Source organism: Trypanosoma theileri (genome assembly GCF_002087225.1).
Source record: "Trypanosoma theileri isolate Edinburgh chromosome Unknown TM35_Tth_1_V1, whole genome shotgun sequence".
In the NCBI taxonomy this organism is placed as follows: domain Eukaryota; phylum Euglenozoa; class Kinetoplastea; order Trypanosomatida; family Trypanosomatidae; genus Trypanosoma; species Trypanosoma theileri.
Window position 1 is genome coordinate 892,020 of NW_021639843.1, and position 20,590 is coordinate 912,609.

The following is a 20,590-nucleotide window of genomic DNA, read 5'->3' on the forward strand; positions in this document are numbered from 1 at the left end:
GCGCATAAGAAAAAAAAAAAAAAAAAAAAAAAAAAAAAAAAAAGAAAAAATCACTCAAAACTCACATGATTGAACTGTTATGTAACCAAATAAAAATATATAAAGCAGAAAAAAGATTCCGTTTCCCCTTTTTTTTTTTGATTTCCTTTTACCCGTTTTTTTTTTTTTTTGCAGAGATTCATACTTATCAACATAAGTTGATTCCATCTATTTGTTTTTTTTTTTTTTTCCACTTGTCGTTTTCGGTTAAAGATACATTTTTAACACCTTGTATCAATAGAAAGTATTGTATGCATCCGTGCGTGATGGGAGTCAAAGCAGTAGGAGGCCCCGTCATCAATCCAGTCAACGACACCATCAAAGATTGGCTCCACGCCTGGGGAATCTTGACGGCATTGTTCGGCTTTCGCATGACTGAAAAGATTCATATCTCCCTGTACACTGTCCAAGAGTTTCAAGTCATCTTCGGAAGCCACGGCTTTATTAAATAACTGTCGTCCTGGACGTCGAGCCACTCGACAAAGTGTAATTCGGTAGTTTCCATCATTTTCTTGAATTTGACCGTACGGTAATGCGACACGAAGTGAACTGGAAAAGTACAATTGTTGATTCTCATCATTTACACGTTTTTCCACATTGGTATCGGGAGTTCCACGGAAAAGTACCATGGAAGAAAATTCCCCATCTTCCAGAGGAGGTGGGGAGTAAACACGAACGCACGTAATTTCAAAATGAGGTACAATCGCATCGTGAAGTTCGGCCTCTCGTATTTGTTCCAATACTTCTTCCACCAAATCTTTTGGAGTTCCACTCTTCTCACACACCTCACGTAGTGTTGGGAATGCAGAGTTTAGGTTTGGAAATACACCGACAGGCTTGAGGGAGAAGAGCGGATAGTATCGTCGAAACATCGCAAATGAGAAGAAAAGTTTTTTTTTTTTTTTTTTTTGAGGCAAACCAAATTGTAAAATAAGCTCTACCAATAACAAAATGGGTACTTGCCTTTTTTTTGTTTATGTTTGGGTATGGTAAATATGTTTGTTTGTATAATAATAAAAAAAAAAAAGATTTTTTTTTTGATCTATTTGATCCTCTTTGTAATCTCTCTTACTCCCTCTTCTCCCTCCTTGTCTTTTGTACAACCTTTAAAATAAAAAAGAATGTATATATACATAAAAGAAAAAATTAAAAAAAAAAACAGTGAATTTTAGATTACAACGATATACTTATGTTAAGAGAAAAAAAAATAATAATGAAAACATATGGATAAGCAATGGTAAACAAACCTTTAGAATATTTTCTCTTTTCTCTCATTCCTCTCACTTTTTTTGTTTTTTTTTTTCTTTCCATACTCTCTCAAGCAAACTATACTACGATAATGTATTTCACACCACTAGAAAAATCCCTTTTCACATTGCCAACAGTCAAATATATATATATATATTTTTCTTTCTTTAATCCTTTTTTTTTCTTTCCTTCTTCACCGTCCTGTGATAAGAAGAAAAAAAAAAAAAAAAAAACGGCCTTGCATGTTTCCCAATAAGTAAAAAAAAAAAATAAATAAATAAATAGAAAAGAGAAATAAACTCAGGAATATAAAGAAAGCGAACTATTCATTTGAGTCAAATTCATTCTGCAAGTTTATCATCACTGCAAAGTCACTTGGGTATCGTTTTCCTTTTGTATCTTTATGCGGTCCATCCAACTTTGATTTGTCAAAATAAAGTTGATCACCCTCCATAGATGTATGGAACCACAACTGCACTGGGGCTTCAATAGAAGTAACATTCTTTTTTAAATAATAAAACTTTATCACTACATCACCTGTAAGAGGTGGTAGTCTTTCCAACTGAGGGACATTCAATGATACTTTTAAATCAATATTATTTACGACATTAGAATTAATATATTGATTATCAAATTCCGCAGAACTCATTTCTGTATGAGAAAGATTAACGGTAAATGTATCGTAATAGGAACAAACATTTTCTTCTGAATTTATATTTTGTGCATCACTATAGAGAGAATCCTCACTTTGTATATAAACATCACGTAACTGATTCCATACTTCTGTAGATGAACAGATAGGTGAATGAACGTTAAAATTAACATTAGGGTTTGAAATATATACGACACGTCTCTCTGTACATGGTTTTAAAATAATAACAAACCATAACTTTCCAATACCACCTTTCCACCAAAATGATGGAATATTTAACAGCATAAATTGTGTAATTCGTTTTGTTTGAGATTTTACCGTTAACCCTACATTTGGAGTTCTACTTGAAATTAATTGAGCAAAATAACGAACATAACGTTCCTGTGAAGGGGTTTGTACACCTTGAAACTTTCCACCTTTAGCGGTTCGCATAGAGCCAAAGTACTCTAAAGCCTCATCTGCTGTTCTTTTCATTCCTGTATAGATAAGATACGCACACACCATTGTACCTGTTCGCCCTTTACCACCTTTGCAATGAACCACTATACATTGATTTCTTGGATCTCTTTGTATAAATGCAGTTGCTTCCAATACAAAGTTTATCATCATTTCCAATTCTGCTGGATTATGATCATCCATTGGATAACGCGAGACATCCCCGTGAAAGAGTGCTGGATTATCGTAATTTCTCTCCGCACAAAGGTTAAATACATGATAGGCATGAATACCATATTTAATATCTAGTAAATTCTCCACCTCCCTTGCAGGATTTCTAAATAAACTCTCAAACTTACTTGCAGGCCATGAGGTGGCCACTACGGTGGAATCAATAAATGTGAGATCCAAATCAAATCCATTCGCACAATAACGACGACGATCTGCAGAAACAAAATGACGAAGAGCCAATGTGAAGCATCTAAATTGCGGATAATATAAAAGTACAGCCGCTGGGAATCCAGTGAGAATCACCAGTACATCTTTCGTTACCCACCATACCGTTAAAGTGATCAACTCCAATAGAAAGGAAAGAAATAAGCAAAAATCAGCAATAATAATTTGTTTCCGATTACAAGGAGGATTAAAGTGATATTGTCTATCCCTGATGAGAATCAAAAGATCTCCTACGAGAACAATAAAAGCTAAAATAACATTGAAGGGAATTAATTGACCAACATCAGAGAAATATCCATATAAGACGAATATACAATTAAGCGTAATTAATGATATCAATAACAATTGTACAGTTAAACTTCTAATGAAATGTACCATACAATCTAAATATGAATTAAATCTTGTTATCTCTTTGGATCCAAAATTTATAGAAAAATGATCTTCCAAATTGGGTTCAACTAATACTGATGATGATAATGTTGTAAAGTCCTGCAAGTATAGTTTATCCCCATCATCCACACTAACGGATGTACTCCATGTTATTTGAGAGTTCTTATCATTTTTCATATTTTCATTTTCTGCGAGAAGTTGAGTTCGTTGAGTTCTCTCTTCATTCTGAGATAAGAGAGGTGTTTCATAATGTCCGACGACTGTAGGCACAGTCATTGGACTCCCCAATAATACTAACAGGAACTAAACTCTTCCTTCTGTACAATGTGAGCCATGAAAAACAAAGGGAAAAGAAAGAAAGAAAAAAAAACATACATACATACATAGATATAAACATTATTATAAAGAAAGAAATACATTTACAATTCTCTAGAGATTGAAGTTTATGTCTCTTTATATATATATATACATCTGTTTATATATATTGTGTATTGCGGCGTCATTGGGATAATCATTTGAGAATCACCACAGTCATTGTGCCACCAAAATGAGCATCAAATTTGTGGTAGAGACGAGTAATAAGCGGAAGATAATAAAATGAATCCACTCACATTCACAAAAATGAAACAAAAGAAAAGAAAAGAAAAAAAAAAAAAACAATAGACCTACACGCACAGAGATACAGATGTATACAGTTAAGCAAAAATAGCGTTCCCAAAACGATTTCTGAGATAAACCAACACTCACCATCATCACACAATTATCATAATCATCATCATCATCATAGCAACAACAAAAAGCGATAGAAAACCAAAATATAAAAAAAAAGATATTTTTTCCCTCTATAATAATTTTTTAATCATCACTATTCTTTTTCTTTTCTTTCTGTTTTTTTTTTCTTTTTTTTTTTTGCGCATTTCAAGAAATATTCGATGCGTATCTCCAAATCTATATATATAAGCCCAGCAGAGATCCCATTCATAGCAACAACCAAATTTAGAATGCATCATATATATATATATATATATATATCTTCTTGATTATACTTCCAAGTTGTTTACTGCTTTAAATAATAATACTGTCAAACACCAAATTGGTTAGTTGTTTTGTATATTTCTCCCACGCCACATTTTTTTTTTCTTTTCGTATTTATAATTCCCTTCTGCCTTGTTGTTTTTCCTCGACCCCAATATCCTTATTACAACCATTCACTCTGTATATATATATAGGTACCTCTGTCTTCAATACATTCAACAATAAACCCACCACCCCATATATATATATATATATATATATATATATATATATATATCCTCATTCCTCAGTCTTCATATAGTCATTCTCACCTTTTTTTTGTTAAATTTCATTCTTTTTTTTTTTTTCGTTCTTCCCTTCTTCTTTTTCTTTTTCTTTTTTCACAGCAAACGTACACTAACACGAACGTATCCCACAACTTCGTCAACTCTATCAATGGCGTTGATACGATACCATCCGTCAAGTACTTTAAGAAATCGCAGGGACCGTAAATCCACGCGGCATTCCCCCAAAAGTGCCGTTCTCGCCCAAAACTTTTCTTCTTCCTTCTCATCTGTATTTAAAGAGGAAACCTTTTTATTCGCATCCCCAACCGCATGCCATAATGTGAGTCTCATCTCTTGTAAACATAATGTCGTTGCGGTTGTAGTCGTACTCGTTGCTGATTTTGTACTTGTAGAGGTTGCCGTCGTTACACAGGTGAGTGGTGAAGTAGATCCCTCTGGTAATAATGAGATATTATTATCCGCACCGACTACACCTTTACTCTTCTTTGGAGCCTGACGAAGAAAAACAGATTCCCATGGAAGTGAAAGAATACATTCATAATCAAACTGTGGACTCTGCGATTGTGGGACTATGGAGGTTCGATCATATTCCCCACGCACGGCGGCCTCTACAAACCAATCCGGAACCACACCTTTAGAGGCCAGACGGGAATCAGCTCCACTGTAAATATCTTCAATTACAAAAAAAGTAGTGGGAGGTTGAAATACACGATGTTCACTATCCACAAGAACAAGACGACCATCTGAAGTAACAGCAGATCGTACTCCATTATCAAAATGATCAATTGCAGCGACAGTTGATAATAAAGGAGATCCATTTTGACTTACAGTAACCATTGGAAGTTCTTTCCCTGCACGTATAGAGACATGCATGCGGAAACGATCAGATAAATTCTCATCTTCAACTTTAGTTACAGTCGGTAACGTATTTGTATGAGCATCTACCAAACGTGCATGTTTTTCAGCATTCATACCAAAATTACCATTGTCAACTGTAGATAGGTTACATCTAACAGGACCATTCTCCTGAGATCTAATAATATCATTATTATTATTATTATTATTATCATTATCATCAGCCGCAGTAGCAGCAGGAACGGCAGTCACAGCTGTATAAAGATTAACATCATTATTACCACCAGCAGCAGTAGCAGTAGCGGCAGTAGCAGACAAAGATAAAGGAGGAGAAATAGAAAGATTATTTGAATTAGGAATAATACCATTTACTCTTTTCTTTTTTCCTTCTTGTGTTCCATCTCCAGATGGACTTAACAATGGACTTGAATCTTCTGATGAACATGAAGAACTCTCTGGTGTAGAAGCAGATGAAGAAGAAGAAGAACTATGAGAACGTAGATGATGTTTTCGTTTCTTCTTCTGAGATTGAGATTGACTCAATAAATTACTACGATAGTGTTCCTTCGACGTATCAATAGAGTCCATATGACCTTTTCTATTATGCAAAACCTTATTTTCATTTTTTCCTCTTCCCTTCATATTCCTTTGCTCTTGTTGCATATTTTTCTCTCCTAAATTTTCACTTCCCCGCTGTTCTTCTGAGAGTTGTTGTATTTCACTATTTCGCAAAGAAACATGAATATACGCCTGTGTTGGGTCTTCACCTGTAATAGGATCATGAAGAACCACATCTCTAGATTGATCATGCAAACCTACAATACACATACCAAGTAAAGTTTCATCCACAAGTACACGTTGTGCAGATGCGGGTGGGGGTAATAATAATTCACCAGGTGGATTCGCTACCGGTGCGGAACGTACTCGGTAAAATGAAATCACCATTCGACTCTTATCTTTACTGAAGGAACGAATTGGAAATCCTATAATAATATGATGATTAGCTCCACGAGCAAGAGGAACACGATGAACATACGATGAATAAGACTCTACCGGCTCATCTGTTTTAACATCTTTTGATAAACGAATACCAACACGCATTTCTTCCATTCCTAGAGTTGCACGTCCTGATGAAAAAGCAATTTTAGAAATATCTACTTCTACATAAGCATTTTCATTAGGATTTAATCCAGAAGGTTTAAAAGGTGTTTGAAAAGAATGTCTTTCCATTTCATCAATAGAATACCCCTTTGGCTCTTTACTAAAAGTTCTTCTCTTCATTTTCATACCACCATCCTCATTATCCTCATCATCATCATCATCATCATCTGTTTTACTCTCTAAAGATTCATCATTTGCAGAGCTAACAGAGCTTTCAAGGGGATCAGTTGAAATAGGTATTTTATTTATAAGATGTTCAGCAGGTAAAGTAGTAGGAATATAATTTGGTACTGTTTTAAGTGTAGTCGGGGATGAAAGTGTTAAAGGTTGTCTCGTTGAATAAGAAAGATTCTCACTAGCTGAAAAAGGTCGTAAGGCTTTTGACATTTTTTCCCGTAAACCTAATCCCTTTTGAATAAGTTGTCCAATTACATTCTGCTGATTTAACCCCATAGTTGGAGTAACGGATGCATACGGTAATGTACCTTGTAAAGGATCTTGCGCTGATTTTGACCTAGTAGTAGACTCTCGTTGTGTAGGAGAAGGAGAAGAAGGATAATATTTAGATTCCCTCATACAAGTAGTAGTAGTATTAGTATTAGTAATAGGAGAAGTACCAATAGATTCCTTTGGTGGAGATAATAATTTTTGCTCTTGTTCTTCTAATGGTCCTTGTGTAGTATCCATAAAGACTGTTATTTCAGGATTTACTAATGAAGTTGTACGTGAGGTATTAGGATCCTTAAGAAAACGTCCTTCTCTACTTTGACTTCTTCCACTTTTCTCATATGAGTTTACAGAGACACTGCGAGTTTTATGAGATGTAGGGGATTGCATTGCTCGTGTAAAGAATGTTAGTGTAAACGTAAGTTTTAATTTCCCCACTTCTATAAATTCTTCTTCTTTTGTTTGAGATCCCTCACTCTCCTTTACAGCATCCATACTTCTCACTTCATTACTCACCACAGCAAACCATCCAGAGATGGGAATGGAAGGTTTTAATGTATCTAATGCAATAATGATTTTCCCCACACTAACGGGTTTATGCCTTCCACTATAACTCGTAGGAACAAATACAGATAACTGAAGACCTTTCTGTGTGGAATTACTCATATGTGCCAAGTAACTACTAAACTGTTGTTCATATGTTTTCACGGGAAATACAAGCGAGACGGTCCCACGCGGTTTACCCGGTGTTGCTGGAATGCAGTGAGAACTCGACTGCTGCTCGCCCCAAAATAATGCACTCACCGCACATTCATCTACGGGAATGGTGTACGGCCGCGGGCCGGCGGTGGATACACTGGAGGAGACACTTGTGTGGACTAAACCATCCTTTAATAATAATTTCTCTACTCGAATGCGAAGTTCACCACGTGTAGATGCTTCTACCCCAGGAGGTAGTGAAGATCCATACACTAAGCGCATATTTATTTAGTCAGTCAGTCAGTCACTCAATCACTCACTCACACAAACTATCTCTTCTATCTCTTTTTTCTTTCTTTTCTCTATCTTGTTCACAAACACACACACACACACAGAAAGAGAGAAAGGAGAGAGAGAGAGATACGAAGAAAATAATTCGTACTCTCCCTTTCTCTCCTTATATATATATAAAGACGTATCGGTTTGTGTGTCGTCTCTCTCTCTATATATATAGATATATATATATATATTAGCTTCCTTGATGTGAAGCTGCTCGTGTGGTGTTATTGTGAAGAAAAAAGAGAGAGAGAGAGAGAGAGAGTGGGGGGTTCCCTCTCGTGACTATACGCGACCCGAAGATCAAAAGTCAAATAAAATAAAAAAAAAAAGAAAACAATAAAGAAAAGTCAACCACCACAAGCTACTCACCAAACCCCTAATGAGATACGAAAAAAAAAGAAGAAAATAAAAGAAAAATGATAGAATAAGGGAACAAAGGAAGAGGAAATGTACGAGTGAAAGCACAAATATAAGTAATAGAAATACAAAAAAAGAAATAAAGAAAAACAAGATAGCGAAACCAAGCGGAAAGAGAGAGGGAGAGAGAGAAAAGAAGAAATAAAAAATAATAATCATTAAACGAAAAAAAATAAAAATAAAAAAAAAATAAGGACAAAGGAACAACAACAACAACAACATCAAGAAAAAAAAAAAAGATCTTCAAATGTCTTTACAATTATACAAAATCAATATAATAATAATAATAATCATCATCATCATCAACAATATAGAAGAGATATCCACATCTGAGAATATGTAAACTCACATCATCTTCAATAATCATCCCATAGTAGAAAACTTCACTTCATCTACAGCAATTTCACCAGTGTGAATATCACACACCTCTGCAATCAATCGATAACTCCGTGAAGCGTTAAGGGTTCCAGCTTGTATGATAAGTAAAAATGTCTGAGAAGTAATTTGAAACGTTACTAAACGGGATTCATTATAAAAAACATCTAATGGGAGTAATACTGAATTTTCTTCACCTTGTTGGAATTTATCATTTGATGTTTGTGAGTTCCATTCACTTTCCACAATCCACCAAAACAATCCCAAAGGATTTCTTACCCCAAGTACTTGACCAGTAACAGAGAATTCCTTCTTCACATCTACCTGTGAGTTCACATTAAGAAGGGAAAGAAAAAGTTGTTTTCCTTCCACATTCCCTGATGGAAGCGGTAGTGGACCTCTACTTGAACAATATGTTACTTCTTCTATTAATGCGATTCTCTCTGATGGTTTTGTTTTTATGTTCTTCTCATTAACACTATGAAGAGATGATTGTTTCTTCTCTATCCCCATCATTTTCATTTTCTCTTTATTCTTCACTTCTTCTTGATTTTTCTTTTGATTTTCTTTAGCCTCAAGAAATTGAGTCCATATATTAAAGAGAATATTCTTTAGATATTCAAATTGGGCATTCCGCACTAATGGAGGTATACAGTTCCATACTTCATTCATAGCCGCAGTTGTAAACTCTAATTTCATTTGCCATTCTTTTACAACAGCGGCAGCAAAGTAAACTATACCTTCTCGTGTTAATAATGGAATTCTTTCTTCTTTATTTTTACTAGCCGTAATTTGTTCATTTAGAAATGCATGAATTTGTGAGAGAACATACCGAAGAGCAAATATACGAACAGTTGCGAGGGAAACATCTACTAAAGTATCACCATCATATAAATGTGTAGGGGATTTATTTTGTAAAGAACTATCTCTATTGATTTGTCTTCGTAATTGTATAAGAGCCGGTGGAAATTTTGAAAAGTGAGAATCTAATTTAGGGGAAGAAGTTGAAGGTGTTTCCACTTTCGTAGAATGTAAAACCCGTAGAGAAGGATTTCCCACCTTCTCTTCTGTAGATATTTCCCTATTATCATCTTCCCTTTTCTTCCCTAATCTATTAAGAGAGAGTTCTCCCTTCCTCCTCTTCACATGAGGTGATGTGAATAGTTCGCATGGCACTATACGCAGCAGCACACTTTTTGAATTTCCCTGTTGTTGATAAAATGAATGCCAACTCGCAGGATTGGGCTGTAATAAGAAAGATTCCCCATGCGGTATATTATCATTATTATTATTATTATTATTAGGCAATTCGTGGTATAAATGGAATCCTGGGAGTATATATTTTGTATGGACATGAGCCGTGGGTGTGAGATCATTACACTGCATACGTATTTTACATGTCTTGGCCATTTCACATGTGAGTTCTATTAAATCATTTATATTGTGTAGTGGGACCATTCGGTAAACAACACGGCGATGACTGTTTGGGAGAATGTAAGTTACATCCCAAAGATCTTTCTCTTCACTTGCATACATTGAGTATTTTCTTATTTATTTATTTATTTTTCTTTATCTTTTTCGTTTTCTTTTTTACTCACCTTTACACCACCTCCACCACTCTTTCTCTCCAAACTCAACGGCTGTTGAGTATTTATATTACAATACATCAAAGCCGTAACAATGAAGGTGTAAAGAGAGAGGGAAGAGGGGGGAAAAATTATTAAGGTGCAGCAGGGGAAACACAAAATAAAAATAAAAAAAAAGGAAGAAGTTGTGTGTATAGTGGATTATCTACACACTTCTCCTCCTTCTTAATAAATACATACAATATAAATATAGATTTATATATATTCATATATATTCATATATATATATATATATATATATATATATAGAGAGAGAGAGAGAGAGAGAGAAACAGAAAAACGACAACAACAGCAACAACTAACTATAACCGAAGATATTACTTGCAATGCTCTATATATATATATATATATATATATATAAACACACTACAGGAATGTCAATACTGTCTCACTACCCTTCAATAAACAAGAAGTTTGGTACAGTTTTTTTTTTTCTTCTTCATCATTTTTCTTCTCTTCAGACTTATGAGTAGTGCAACAACGAAGATCGACATTTTGTGTGCGTTGTTTTTCCTTTTTTCCCCTTTTAATCCTTTAATCTTCATAATATTTGTTGTCGTTGTTTTTTTTTTCTTTTTGTTTGTTCTTGTTCTTCTCTTCTTTCTTTGCCTCTTATTCCTTTCTCAGCCTCCTGTTTTCAATTCCTTTCTATTTATAGGGTAATACTAAATATATACCCATGTAAAGATGATTACAGAGATCCACATCACAGAAGGGGGAAGAGCTTTGAACAGGTGGATTCAACTTCCACCGTTCATCTCCCACACAGCAAATAAATCCACAGAAAGATAAACGCACACAAAAAAAAACAAAATTCACACATCCACAGAAAAAAGAAAAGAAAAAAAAGAAAAAAAAAAACTGTTTTCGTCTTTTTCTTTTTTTTTTTACTTTCAGCTCTTCCACCACAGCTCCTGAAAAGCAACAAAAACAAAAACAAAAGAAAAAAAAAAAAGAAAACAAAGCAACTATAAAAGAAAAAAAAAGATCAATTTTTCCCCCAAAAAGCTCTTTCTTCTAGAAAGAAGAAGAAAAGCAGAAACTCTCCTTCTTTTCTTTTTTTTCTTCTCTGTATTTCACATAAAAAGTCTGATTATATATATGTATATATATATATATACAGACATACAAGTCTCTTTTATTTTCTTTTTTTTTTTCTTTTTCTACATTTGTGCCGCTTTCATAAATTTGCGCTGTTTTTTTCTTTCTGTGGCCGTCATACTTGCCCCTTGTGCAGGCATGACAATAGATGGTTTATATACTGGAATTTTCTGTGGAGATGAAGACTCATTTTGTTGATTGGATAATATCCCTTTTTCACGGTTTAGTCCATCCACTGTGGAGGGTTCTTTTCTTTTCTCTTCTTCTTCTTCTTCTTCTCCTACTCCCTCTTCAACGGGCGAGTCATCCAAGTTAAAAGGGGGAGGCATCATATCTGTTTCTGTAGCTCTTCCAAAAGGTGTGGTTTGCGGTGTGGAGGCCAAAGAAGTTGAATTGGGCATATCACTTCGTTTTTTCCGAAGTAATTGCATTAACGTCATGTGAGGTAATGCCAAAGATTTACAATCCTTCTTTTTCTTTTTCTTTGGCCAACTCACCACTGTTATTTTTGTACCATCTGGTTGATATTGAGATTCGGAAACGAGATTATAATAAGCCGCCACACCATGACAAACCAAACGACCATATCCATCACGAAAGTTATACATTAATGGTTTATTTGGATTTCCCTCGGAAATATAACTTATAAAGGAACGTTCAAGATCATCAATTTGTTGAGAAAGAAATTCACTGTTGAGAGCGTGTATTAATTCTCCACGTAGACGGGCATTCATTCCTTGAAAACGTGATTCCCCAGAGTCTGGATCTTTTGGCACATTATTCACTACAGGATGTTGATAAACCCCAACACGTTCAAGAGCACGGGTTTGGGCATCTTCGTCAAGATCAAGAATATCATAAAAACTACTTGGAAGTTTACCAAATACAGGACGAACAGGTGGAGATGTATCTCCTTCATCATCTCCATTCTCTTGTCGTTCACGGTATTTATCCATAATTTTACGAGCATATTCCGTGGCGAAGTAATCATTTAATAAACGATTACGTTCCTTACGATTCTTTGGAGCTCGAATACCAGGATATTTTCGAAATTTTCCAGAATTGAGTCGTAATTTCTTTTTTTGAGACTCACTTTCCGTTAATGGACGACGAGCCTTTGGATCTAAACAAATGGCTTTATGTATTTCAGCACGTCGGCGAACAAATCCCAAATCTACATCACTTGGTTCAGATATCGCCTCACGTGTCACGACAAGATCACATTCACTACTATATCCAACACTACTAACATGAATTTTATTTTTTCCATGCCTGTATAACTCATAAGGGTGAAAAAACATTTCCTGTTCATAACTTATTGGACCATTTTTAACAGTTAACACTTCTCTCATATGTTGCTGTAAAGCTTCTGTGGCAGAAATTCGATCACTTGAGGAATCGGTTACTTCAATATGACGATTTGTTCGTTGTTTCTTCTGGTAACGGGGTGTGATAAGCGGAACAATATTTTTTCTGGGAACTGTGGGTGGTGTCTGCTGCGGTGAGGTCGCATCGAGAATTATATTTGAGGGCGTTGACAGTTCGACATCCTCATCCATACTTTTTTTTGTTTATATATATATATATATATATATTTTTTTTTTAATGAATTCTCTTTTCGTGTCCTCTCAACACCCACAGTAAATGTGGCCGCTGTTTTTGTTTTGTTTTCAACAAGATGAGTGAAACAAATTAAAAAAAAAAAAAGTAAAAAGAAAAAAAATAAAGATGGTTAATGCATTATGTGAGGGTTATTGTATACATCCCAACCTCCCCTCCTCTAACATAAATAAGAACCAAAGAAGGAAGAATATTTACACAAAAAGATAGAGATTGAGATAGAGAGAGAAATAAAAGATTAAAATACAAGGGAATAACACAACCACATTAAACGTAAGCTACAACTCTCTCTTTCTCTCTTTCTCTCTTTATTCTTTTTTTTTTTTAATCTTTTTTTCTTTTTTCTTTTTCTTCCAGCTACCTTCTTTTTTTTTTTTTTTTGCCTCAATTCACTTCCCCTGTGGAGTCCACGATGGGCTTTCCCCGCAACTTCATTGCCTCTTCACGCCGCAGATGTGCATCCACGTTCGCGGGAATGTGAATTAATCCATCCAGTTTAGAGGCCTGATAATCATGTGGAAGTTTACGACTGAGGGCCGCCACTGTTGTGTGCCGATGGGCATTCACCACGGCCTCCAACATCTCTTCACTCACGCCCACTCCCGCCGCGCAGGCCTCGAGAAATGTCATCATCGCCGCACTGCGACTGTCGGCGGCGCGGACCAACAATGCGTAGAGAGAAGAAGTGGCCGCCACGCGCGGTTCTCCCTGCGGGGTTCGCACAACGTGTTCGAGAAAGAGCGCCATTGCGGAAGTGTAGTCTGGCTGGGGAAGGGTGGCAAACATGCGTAGCATGATCTCCACTAACTCTGCCTTCTCTACAGATGTAAGGGTGAAACGTTTGCGAATAAAAAGAAAGAGGGACTCCGCCTGATCAATGTGATGCTCTCGTGCACACCGCCGTAGTAATGAGGCCCATAAAGTAAATGGAATTCCACCATCCCCTTCAGATGTATGCATAGATCGGAATTTTAATAATTGCATTGCACTTGGCATGGAAAGACCACTAAGAAGATCATTCAAAACACCCCATGGGGCAGATTGTAGTAAATCTGCATCTATTAAACGACGAATATCTTTAATCACAAGATTTCGAAGTCCTCCATCCATTTTTATAGACTTTACCGTCACTATTAACTTTACCAAAAGTTTTAATTGATACATTTGTATCATTTTATCTCTGTTCTTTTCTGTTAAACCACCACTCTTAATAACACAGATGGAACCATTCTCTGTCATTGCGGTAATTCCTTTACTATTCGCCGTGTGAAAAAAACGTAATACCCGCTCCACATCACGATTAGCAGAACACCACGTAAGAGCAGCATGAACAGCAGCGTAGGGTAATAAAGAGGATGAACCTTCACATGTCTTTAATAGTAAATCCCACCATTGATCTATTAATTTCCCAGCCGTTTCCATAACCGTACAGAGAATAAATAAAGCTCCCCACATTTCATGTGTAATAAAAGATTCTCCCATTGTTTTCAATGCATGTCCAAAATAATAAAAACCCACATCATCTTTTACTCGATGAGAAACTTTACGTTCCACAATAAGAGAAAGCATAATAGCAATATATGTTTTATCATCTGGTTCAAGATGATCATGATCTCTCATTGTATCTAAAACTAGTCGAATATCCGCATCAGATGTAATCGCAGCACTAAATAAAACAGCATTATAAAATTCAAGTACTTTATCCCTTTTATCTATTTCTCTTCCTCCTTCTTCTTCTTTTTCTTTTCCAAATAGCCATTCTTTTCTCCATTGCATAAGTTTTTCAAGCGTTAGCCCCACAACATCACTAGATTCAACATTAGAAGTATTAAACTGCAATAGACGTTTTAATTCTTGACGTTTTGGAGTTAATTTTGCATCCAACACATTTTCACGGTAAAGACATTGACGATCTTCTAATAATGATCCTAAAGTATTCTGCAACGCACTGCATGTTAACTGTACTTTTTTTAACAGTTCTTGTTTCTTCTCTTCTTCTTGATGATTATCTGTATTGTTTATTATTGTTGTTTTTGTTGTTGAATGAGAACACCATCGAGAGGGCTTCCTGCATGGATGGTAGACCATTTCCACATGTTGTTGAGTAGAAATAAAGCGAAGGGGTCTACGAGCGAAAAAGGCTCTCATCACATCTATATTTCTATTTCTCTTTCCAATATATATATATATATATATATATACATATATATATATATATATATATGTAATAACCGTTTTTTAAAGAAGAAAAGAAAAAGGAGAAAACAAGAAATATCAATAATATCATTCCGAAAAAACACGACCGTCAATTGGCCACTGTATATTTGAGGAAAACAAAAAGAAAGAAAGAATAAATCAAGTGAACCTTAACTCATACGTCCACTTAACAAGAAGAAAATAATATAAAAAATGAATTCGGTACAAGAAAATGTTACAAATCAGATGCATCTAAGAAAACAAAGAAAATAATAATAATAATAATAATAATAATAATAATAATAATAATAATAATACACACAAAGCAAACAAATAAAACACAGAAAAACAAAAAAAAGAGATTATTCCTTTTTTTTTTTTTTCGTTTTTGTTAAAAAATTCTATCGTCCAAGAAATGGACGGAAGAGTGGACGCCCCGTTGCGGCATCAAACTTCTCTCGAAAGTGTCTCTCATCCTCAAGTCGCTTCCGTCGCTTTTCCTCCTGAAGTAAAAGACGCTCCTCTACGGAGATCATCTCTCGATGAGAATCCCGACTTCCACGTCCCTCCTCCTTTTCTTCTTTTTCTTCTTTTTCTTTTGTTGACATTCCCGCATCTTCTATTATTTGACCACGAACAACCATGTTAAACATACGAAGAGAAGCCGGATTTACGGCGGGTGCAAATGTACACGCCTCTAATTCTCTTTCCTCTCGTGGTTTTACTTTTACCTTATCTACATTACGCTGCAATTGAGATTTAGTATGTACACGGGTATTCTTTTCTTTATTTATTTGAGGTACGGCAAGTAAAGAACGCCATTCCTCTTCTTCCTTCTTTTGTTGCTCTTTTAGTCGTTTCTCCTCTAATCTACGTTGCTGCTCAATCGCCTGTTCATATAAACGATTTCCAACAGGTTCATGTGAGACTTTCTCTTGACTTCTTGAAAGAATACGTGGTTTCCCTCTGTAATCTTCTCTTCTTTTTGTTGTTGTTGTTGTTTTGGTCTGTTTAGGTACTTTCTTCATAGTCTGTGCATGTAAACGTACATACGTAGGAGTTTGACAACGTTGTGTGTCTTTAGCCACCAGCTGTTCACTCCGTGGAGCAAGTGTTGGTTTAAATGTTGGAAGAGGTTCCTCCACATCATATATAGATTGAATACGACGAGCACTACTAATTGTTCGACGTCCTTCTACGGAATTACATCTTGATGGCCTTGCACTTCCAAAAGTTGACTTTTCTCCTTTTATTGTATTTTTATTGCGTTTCTGTAAATTATCTCCATTACTCTTCTGTACTTCTACTGCCACTATATCAGGAGGTTGATGAGAGTTGAATAGAGATGATGATTCTACTTTACTTCTCTCTATGTTATTACGTACTGTGTGTGGATCTACATATCGGTACTCTTGTGCTTTACTATTGCTGTTACTACTACTAGTGCTTCGACGAATAATACGAGGACTATTACTTCTTCCTATAGGAGTTGTTGTCCGTCGTTCTTTTTGATAATTATAACGATCTTGAGTAGGATGATGAACCAATCCTTCATTGGATTTACAAGAGAATCTTGATTTTTCTTTTGTTCCTGAACTATTCAGCATACTCTTCAGAGCAGGTTTTACAGTATCTCTTATGGATTGATGTTGATGTTGCTGTTGCTGTTGTTCTTGTTGTTTCTTCTTGGGATTCATGGAATAATCCTCTACTCCTTTCTCTCTAGATATTTTCATATTGGATATAGATGATTTACTTGATTTCTCTGTAATAGAAGATTGTCCATTATTTATTCTTCTGAAAGAACTAGTAGGAGCACTAATATTTATATTTTCTACAGGATAGGAGATCTCACTACAGGCTCTAGTTTGTTGTTCGTTCTTCTTATTTTCCTTCTCATTCTCTTTCGAAATGAGGGAACTCAAAAATGTATAAAGTGGTTTAAGTGCACGCTGCTCGTTAAGATTATGTTTTGCAATAAAACGCTTTGCAACCTCTTCCATATCATCATCTGCAAAAATCTGAAGTTTCTCATACACTCCTGGAGAAACTTCAATATCAACTGTACGAATGGGTTGAAGAAATGAGGCCAAAGAAAATACAACATCTGAGGGGTTAGAGACTACACTTACTACTGTTGGATTTGATTCACATGAACGTTCTCTCACTTCTCTTGATGGGACTAGTGAAGAATTATATGTGGATTCCCCACCTGATAAAGTTGTAGTATTTAAATAATTACGTAAACCTGTAAAAGATTCTTTCTTTACCATTTCTGGTGGATGTGCAATACTAGTCTTATTAGTAGTAATAGGAGGATTATTATTACGAGGTACACTACTATAATGTAATGCACTTCGCTTAGATAAACATAACGCCTCTTCTTCCATACGAATAGCGGCAAGACGAGCTTCCACCTTTTGAATCTCATCACTGAGATCTGAGAGGGCTGTGGTGTCGTTAACATTTCTCACCTCCTCTCCAACGTCAATTCCTCCTTTTATTTCCATTTCCATTCCTATTCCTTTCCCATCTATTATATTCATTTGCTCCTCAACTTCCAGCAAAGAAGAACATGAAGAGTGAGAGGTGGAACTGCACGGCAACGGCGGTGGAGCCCGCAATGGAGATATTCGTCTCTGTTTGACATCAAACTCCCGCCAAGCGACATTCTCTCGTGTAGACAAGACTGATAATGAGGACCGTGCAGAGGAGGTTGTGGTGTCTGAACACAATCCATGGAAAACCTCCGCACGTGAGAGAGTATTCACACTCTCCGCAGTGAACGGGGGGTTAGAGGAAACTCGTAAGGCCTTCATTTCTTCAATCTAAATCGCCACCTACGAAAAGAAAAAATAAAAAATAAAAAATAAAGGGAACAATCACAACACTATTCAATAAATCTTTGCATATAAATCCAACATTTAAAATATCATCAGTAAAGATCACCCTATTTAAAAGGAAGATATATACACACATAAACATAAGGTATAAAAATAAAAACGTTACTCAACAGACCATCTACAAAAAAAAAAAAAAAACACACACAATTACAACTTCAAACGCCACTAATAATAATAGTAATAATAATAATAGTAGTAGTAATAAAACAAATAATTATTTTTTTACCCCATAATATAACCAATTACCAATTCAAGGCCAATTGGTTGTGTTTTCACAGTTGCTAACTAAAATCCCGGTGGAGCACATACCTCGCACTCGATGTGCATCCCCTTCTGAGATGAGACCATACCAATTCTGCAGTGTCGGTCCGATATCAGCGAGTGTGGCGTTCTTCGATATGGGCCCAAACCGCACGAGACCACCTCTGACGTATGCCGCCATCATCAACGGCACCTCCGCAAGGCCACCGCCTCCCGCTCCCACAAGCATGATCAGCCAACTCTCCTTCGTCTCCGTGGAGCGCTTAATAGCCGCGAGCGCCAACTTCCCCAGAGTGCCATCCATTACGCTGATATCACTCATCATGGAGAGGGCCTCCTCATTCGTTGTGGGTGTGCCGTTGGAGAGATCCATGTGTACATAGAGGAGATCACCATCGTGCTGCATAAAATGATGAAATGCCTCTACGGTTTCCTCCTGATAAAGATGTGCCTTGCCATTACATGAGAGAAGTTTCTCGGCCACATTGCAGTACGCCGTCTCGTTCACTGCAGGACACGCAAGCCCAGAGCACTCCGAGTCGAACAGTCCAACATGACTGCATATCTTGCTACTGCTATTACTGCCAGCCTCTTTATTCTCTGCCGACCAATACAAAGACGGCGCCAACACGATAGGCTTCTTACCGACTCTCTTTAATTCTTGTAGAAAGCTCGTTGCTCCCACGAGGTTAGTTGCAGTCGAGTTCTCATTTCCAGTGAGCATTGTCACCAGCGAGGCCATCAGATCTGCATTCCTTGTTTGCAGTCTTGTATAGATCCCATCGGCTGCAGAGAGAAGTCCAATAAAAGGCGCCTTATTACTTTCCATCGCTGCCTCCAATATATCAGGGGCGAGATGAGGCACCACAAGCACTAAACCCCGCGGCCGGCTGCGGTCCTCACCTTCTTTCATAGACGAACTTGAAATGACCGCCAAACACGCCAGCAGTAGAAACACTACAGACGTGACGATAATGGTTCTGTACATGGCGCGGGCATTCAGTGCTGCCTTTATCTCAGGTGCATGCACGCCGGGTTGTTTTACCGGCTTCTCAGCGTTCGAGTGTGCCATAACCACAGATAATTTCCACCTCCCTTTTTTTTTATATATATATTATTACTTTTTCAGCCTTTATACTATATTTCTGTTTTTTTTGTTTATTATTATTTTTTTTTCTTTTCTTTATTTTATTTCTTTTACGGTTTAGTTTGTTTTTTTATTCGTTTGGTATGCTTACTTCTCCTTTTTTTGCACTGTGATGCAACTTACAGAAATACCAAATAATCTTGATAAAGCAAAAAGAAAAGAAAAGAAAAAAAAATATATATATAATAGTCTATGCCACCATTTTTTTTTTGTTTTCGTTGGGCATAAAGAGTAACCCAGAATCAAACATATAAATATAGACAGAGGAAGAGAATTGTATGCTCCTGGATTCAGCTCGTGGCCTACTTTTTTATAACGAAGAGAAAATATTGTAACAAATAAATAACTATTCAGAGCAAAGCACAAAAAGAAAAAAAAAAAAAAAAAAAAGGCACCCTTCTCTACTATTCACTGCCAGCTATTTCCTCAATATCAAATAATTAATTCGTAAAAAGAAAGAAAAAAAAAATTAATATAACGGCTTCGTGGTGTAATTATGAAAAAAAAAAAAAAAAACAGAGTTTTGAGGTTCCTACACCTCTGGCGCCCCCCTCTACGGGATAGGTGGAATGGAAAAGAAAAAACCTCAATTGATATATATATATATATTCCGGCTTGGTAACTTCTTAACAAGAATAATAACATTTGAAATAATAAAATTGAAGAAAGAAAATTTGTAAAAAGAAAAAAAAAGAAAAAATCGCCTTTATTTACGTGGCCTCGTCTGGTCACACATTCTTTCCACAAACTTCCAGTCAAAAGGTAAACACTATTATCCCACCGTACGTGATTAACCCTAATGTTTCTATTGAGGAATTGAATTAGAGTAGAAAAGCAAACACACAAAAAGAAAAAAAACGAACATTATGTACACAATCTCA

General features: G+C 36.0%; 8 protein-coding genes across 8 annotated transcripts; all 8 read right to left on the minus strand.

Moving 5' to 3' along the window:
* Positions 1-260: 260 nt before the first annotated feature.
* On the minus strand, positions 261-911 carry TM35_000014390 (uncharacterized protein; the record flags this gene model as incomplete). The annotated part of the gene is made up of 1 exon (XM_029021120.1): positions 261-911. One exon carries the CDS (start codon positions 909-911, stop codon positions 261-263), a length of 651 nt encoding a protein of 216 aa, XP_028887628.1.
* A 698-nt stretch (positions 912-1,609) lies between these two features.
* Positions 1,610-3,496, minus strand: TM35_000014400 (tyrosine phosphatase isoform; the record flags this gene model as incomplete). Its single annotated transcript, XM_029021121.1, has 1 exon — positions 1,610-3,496. The coding sequence occupies one exon, from the start codon at positions 3,494-3,496 to the stop codon at positions 1,610-1,612; it is 1,887 nt and encodes a 628-aa protein (XP_028887629.1).
* Positions 3,497-4,635: 1,139 nt separating this feature from the next.
* On the minus strand, positions 4,636-7,986 carry TM35_000014410 (uncharacterized protein; the record flags this gene model as incomplete). Its single annotated transcript, XM_029021122.1, has 1 exon — positions 4,636-7,986. One exon carries the CDS (start codon positions 7,984-7,986, stop codon positions 4,636-4,638), a length of 3,351 nt encoding a protein of 1,116 aa, XP_028887630.1.
* Positions 7,987-8,823: 837 nt separating this feature from the next.
* Positions 8,824-10,371, minus strand: TM35_000014420 (uncharacterized protein; the record flags this gene model as incomplete). The annotated part of the gene is made up of 1 exon (XM_029021123.1): positions 8,824-10,371. The coding sequence occupies one exon, from the start codon at positions 10,369-10,371 to the stop codon at positions 8,824-8,826; it is 1,548 nt and encodes a 515-aa protein (XP_028887631.1).
* Positions 10,372-11,644: 1,273 nt separating this feature from the next.
* TM35_000014430 (uncharacterized protein) lies at positions 11,645-13,141 on the minus strand (the record flags this gene model as incomplete). The annotated part of the gene is made up of 1 exon (XM_029021124.1): positions 11,645-13,141. The coding sequence occupies one exon, from the start codon at positions 13,139-13,141 to the stop codon at positions 11,645-11,647; it is 1,497 nt and encodes a 498-aa protein (XP_028887632.1).
* A 445-nt stretch (positions 13,142-13,586) lies between these two features.
* TM35_000014440 (uncharacterized protein) lies at positions 13,587-15,350 on the minus strand (the record flags this gene model as incomplete). Its single annotated transcript, XM_029021125.1, has 1 exon — positions 13,587-15,350. The coding sequence occupies one exon, from the start codon at positions 15,348-15,350 to the stop codon at positions 13,587-13,589; it is 1,764 nt and encodes a 587-aa protein (XP_028887633.1).
* A 449-nt stretch (positions 15,351-15,799) lies between these two features.
* TM35_000014450 (uncharacterized protein) lies at positions 15,800-18,217 on the minus strand (the record flags this gene model as incomplete). The annotated part of the gene is made up of 1 exon (XM_029021126.1): positions 15,800-18,217. The coding sequence occupies one exon, from the start codon at positions 18,215-18,217 to the stop codon at positions 15,800-15,802; it is 2,418 nt and encodes an 805-aa protein (XP_028887634.1).
* Positions 18,218-18,551: 334 nt separating this feature from the next.
* TM35_000014460 (uncharacterized protein) lies at positions 18,552-19,634 on the minus strand (the record flags this gene model as incomplete). Its single annotated transcript, XM_029021127.1, has 1 exon — positions 18,552-19,634. One exon carries the CDS (start codon positions 19,632-19,634, stop codon positions 18,552-18,554), a length of 1,083 nt encoding a protein of 360 aa, XP_028887635.1.
* Between the last annotated feature and the right edge of the window lie 956 nt (positions 19,635-20,590).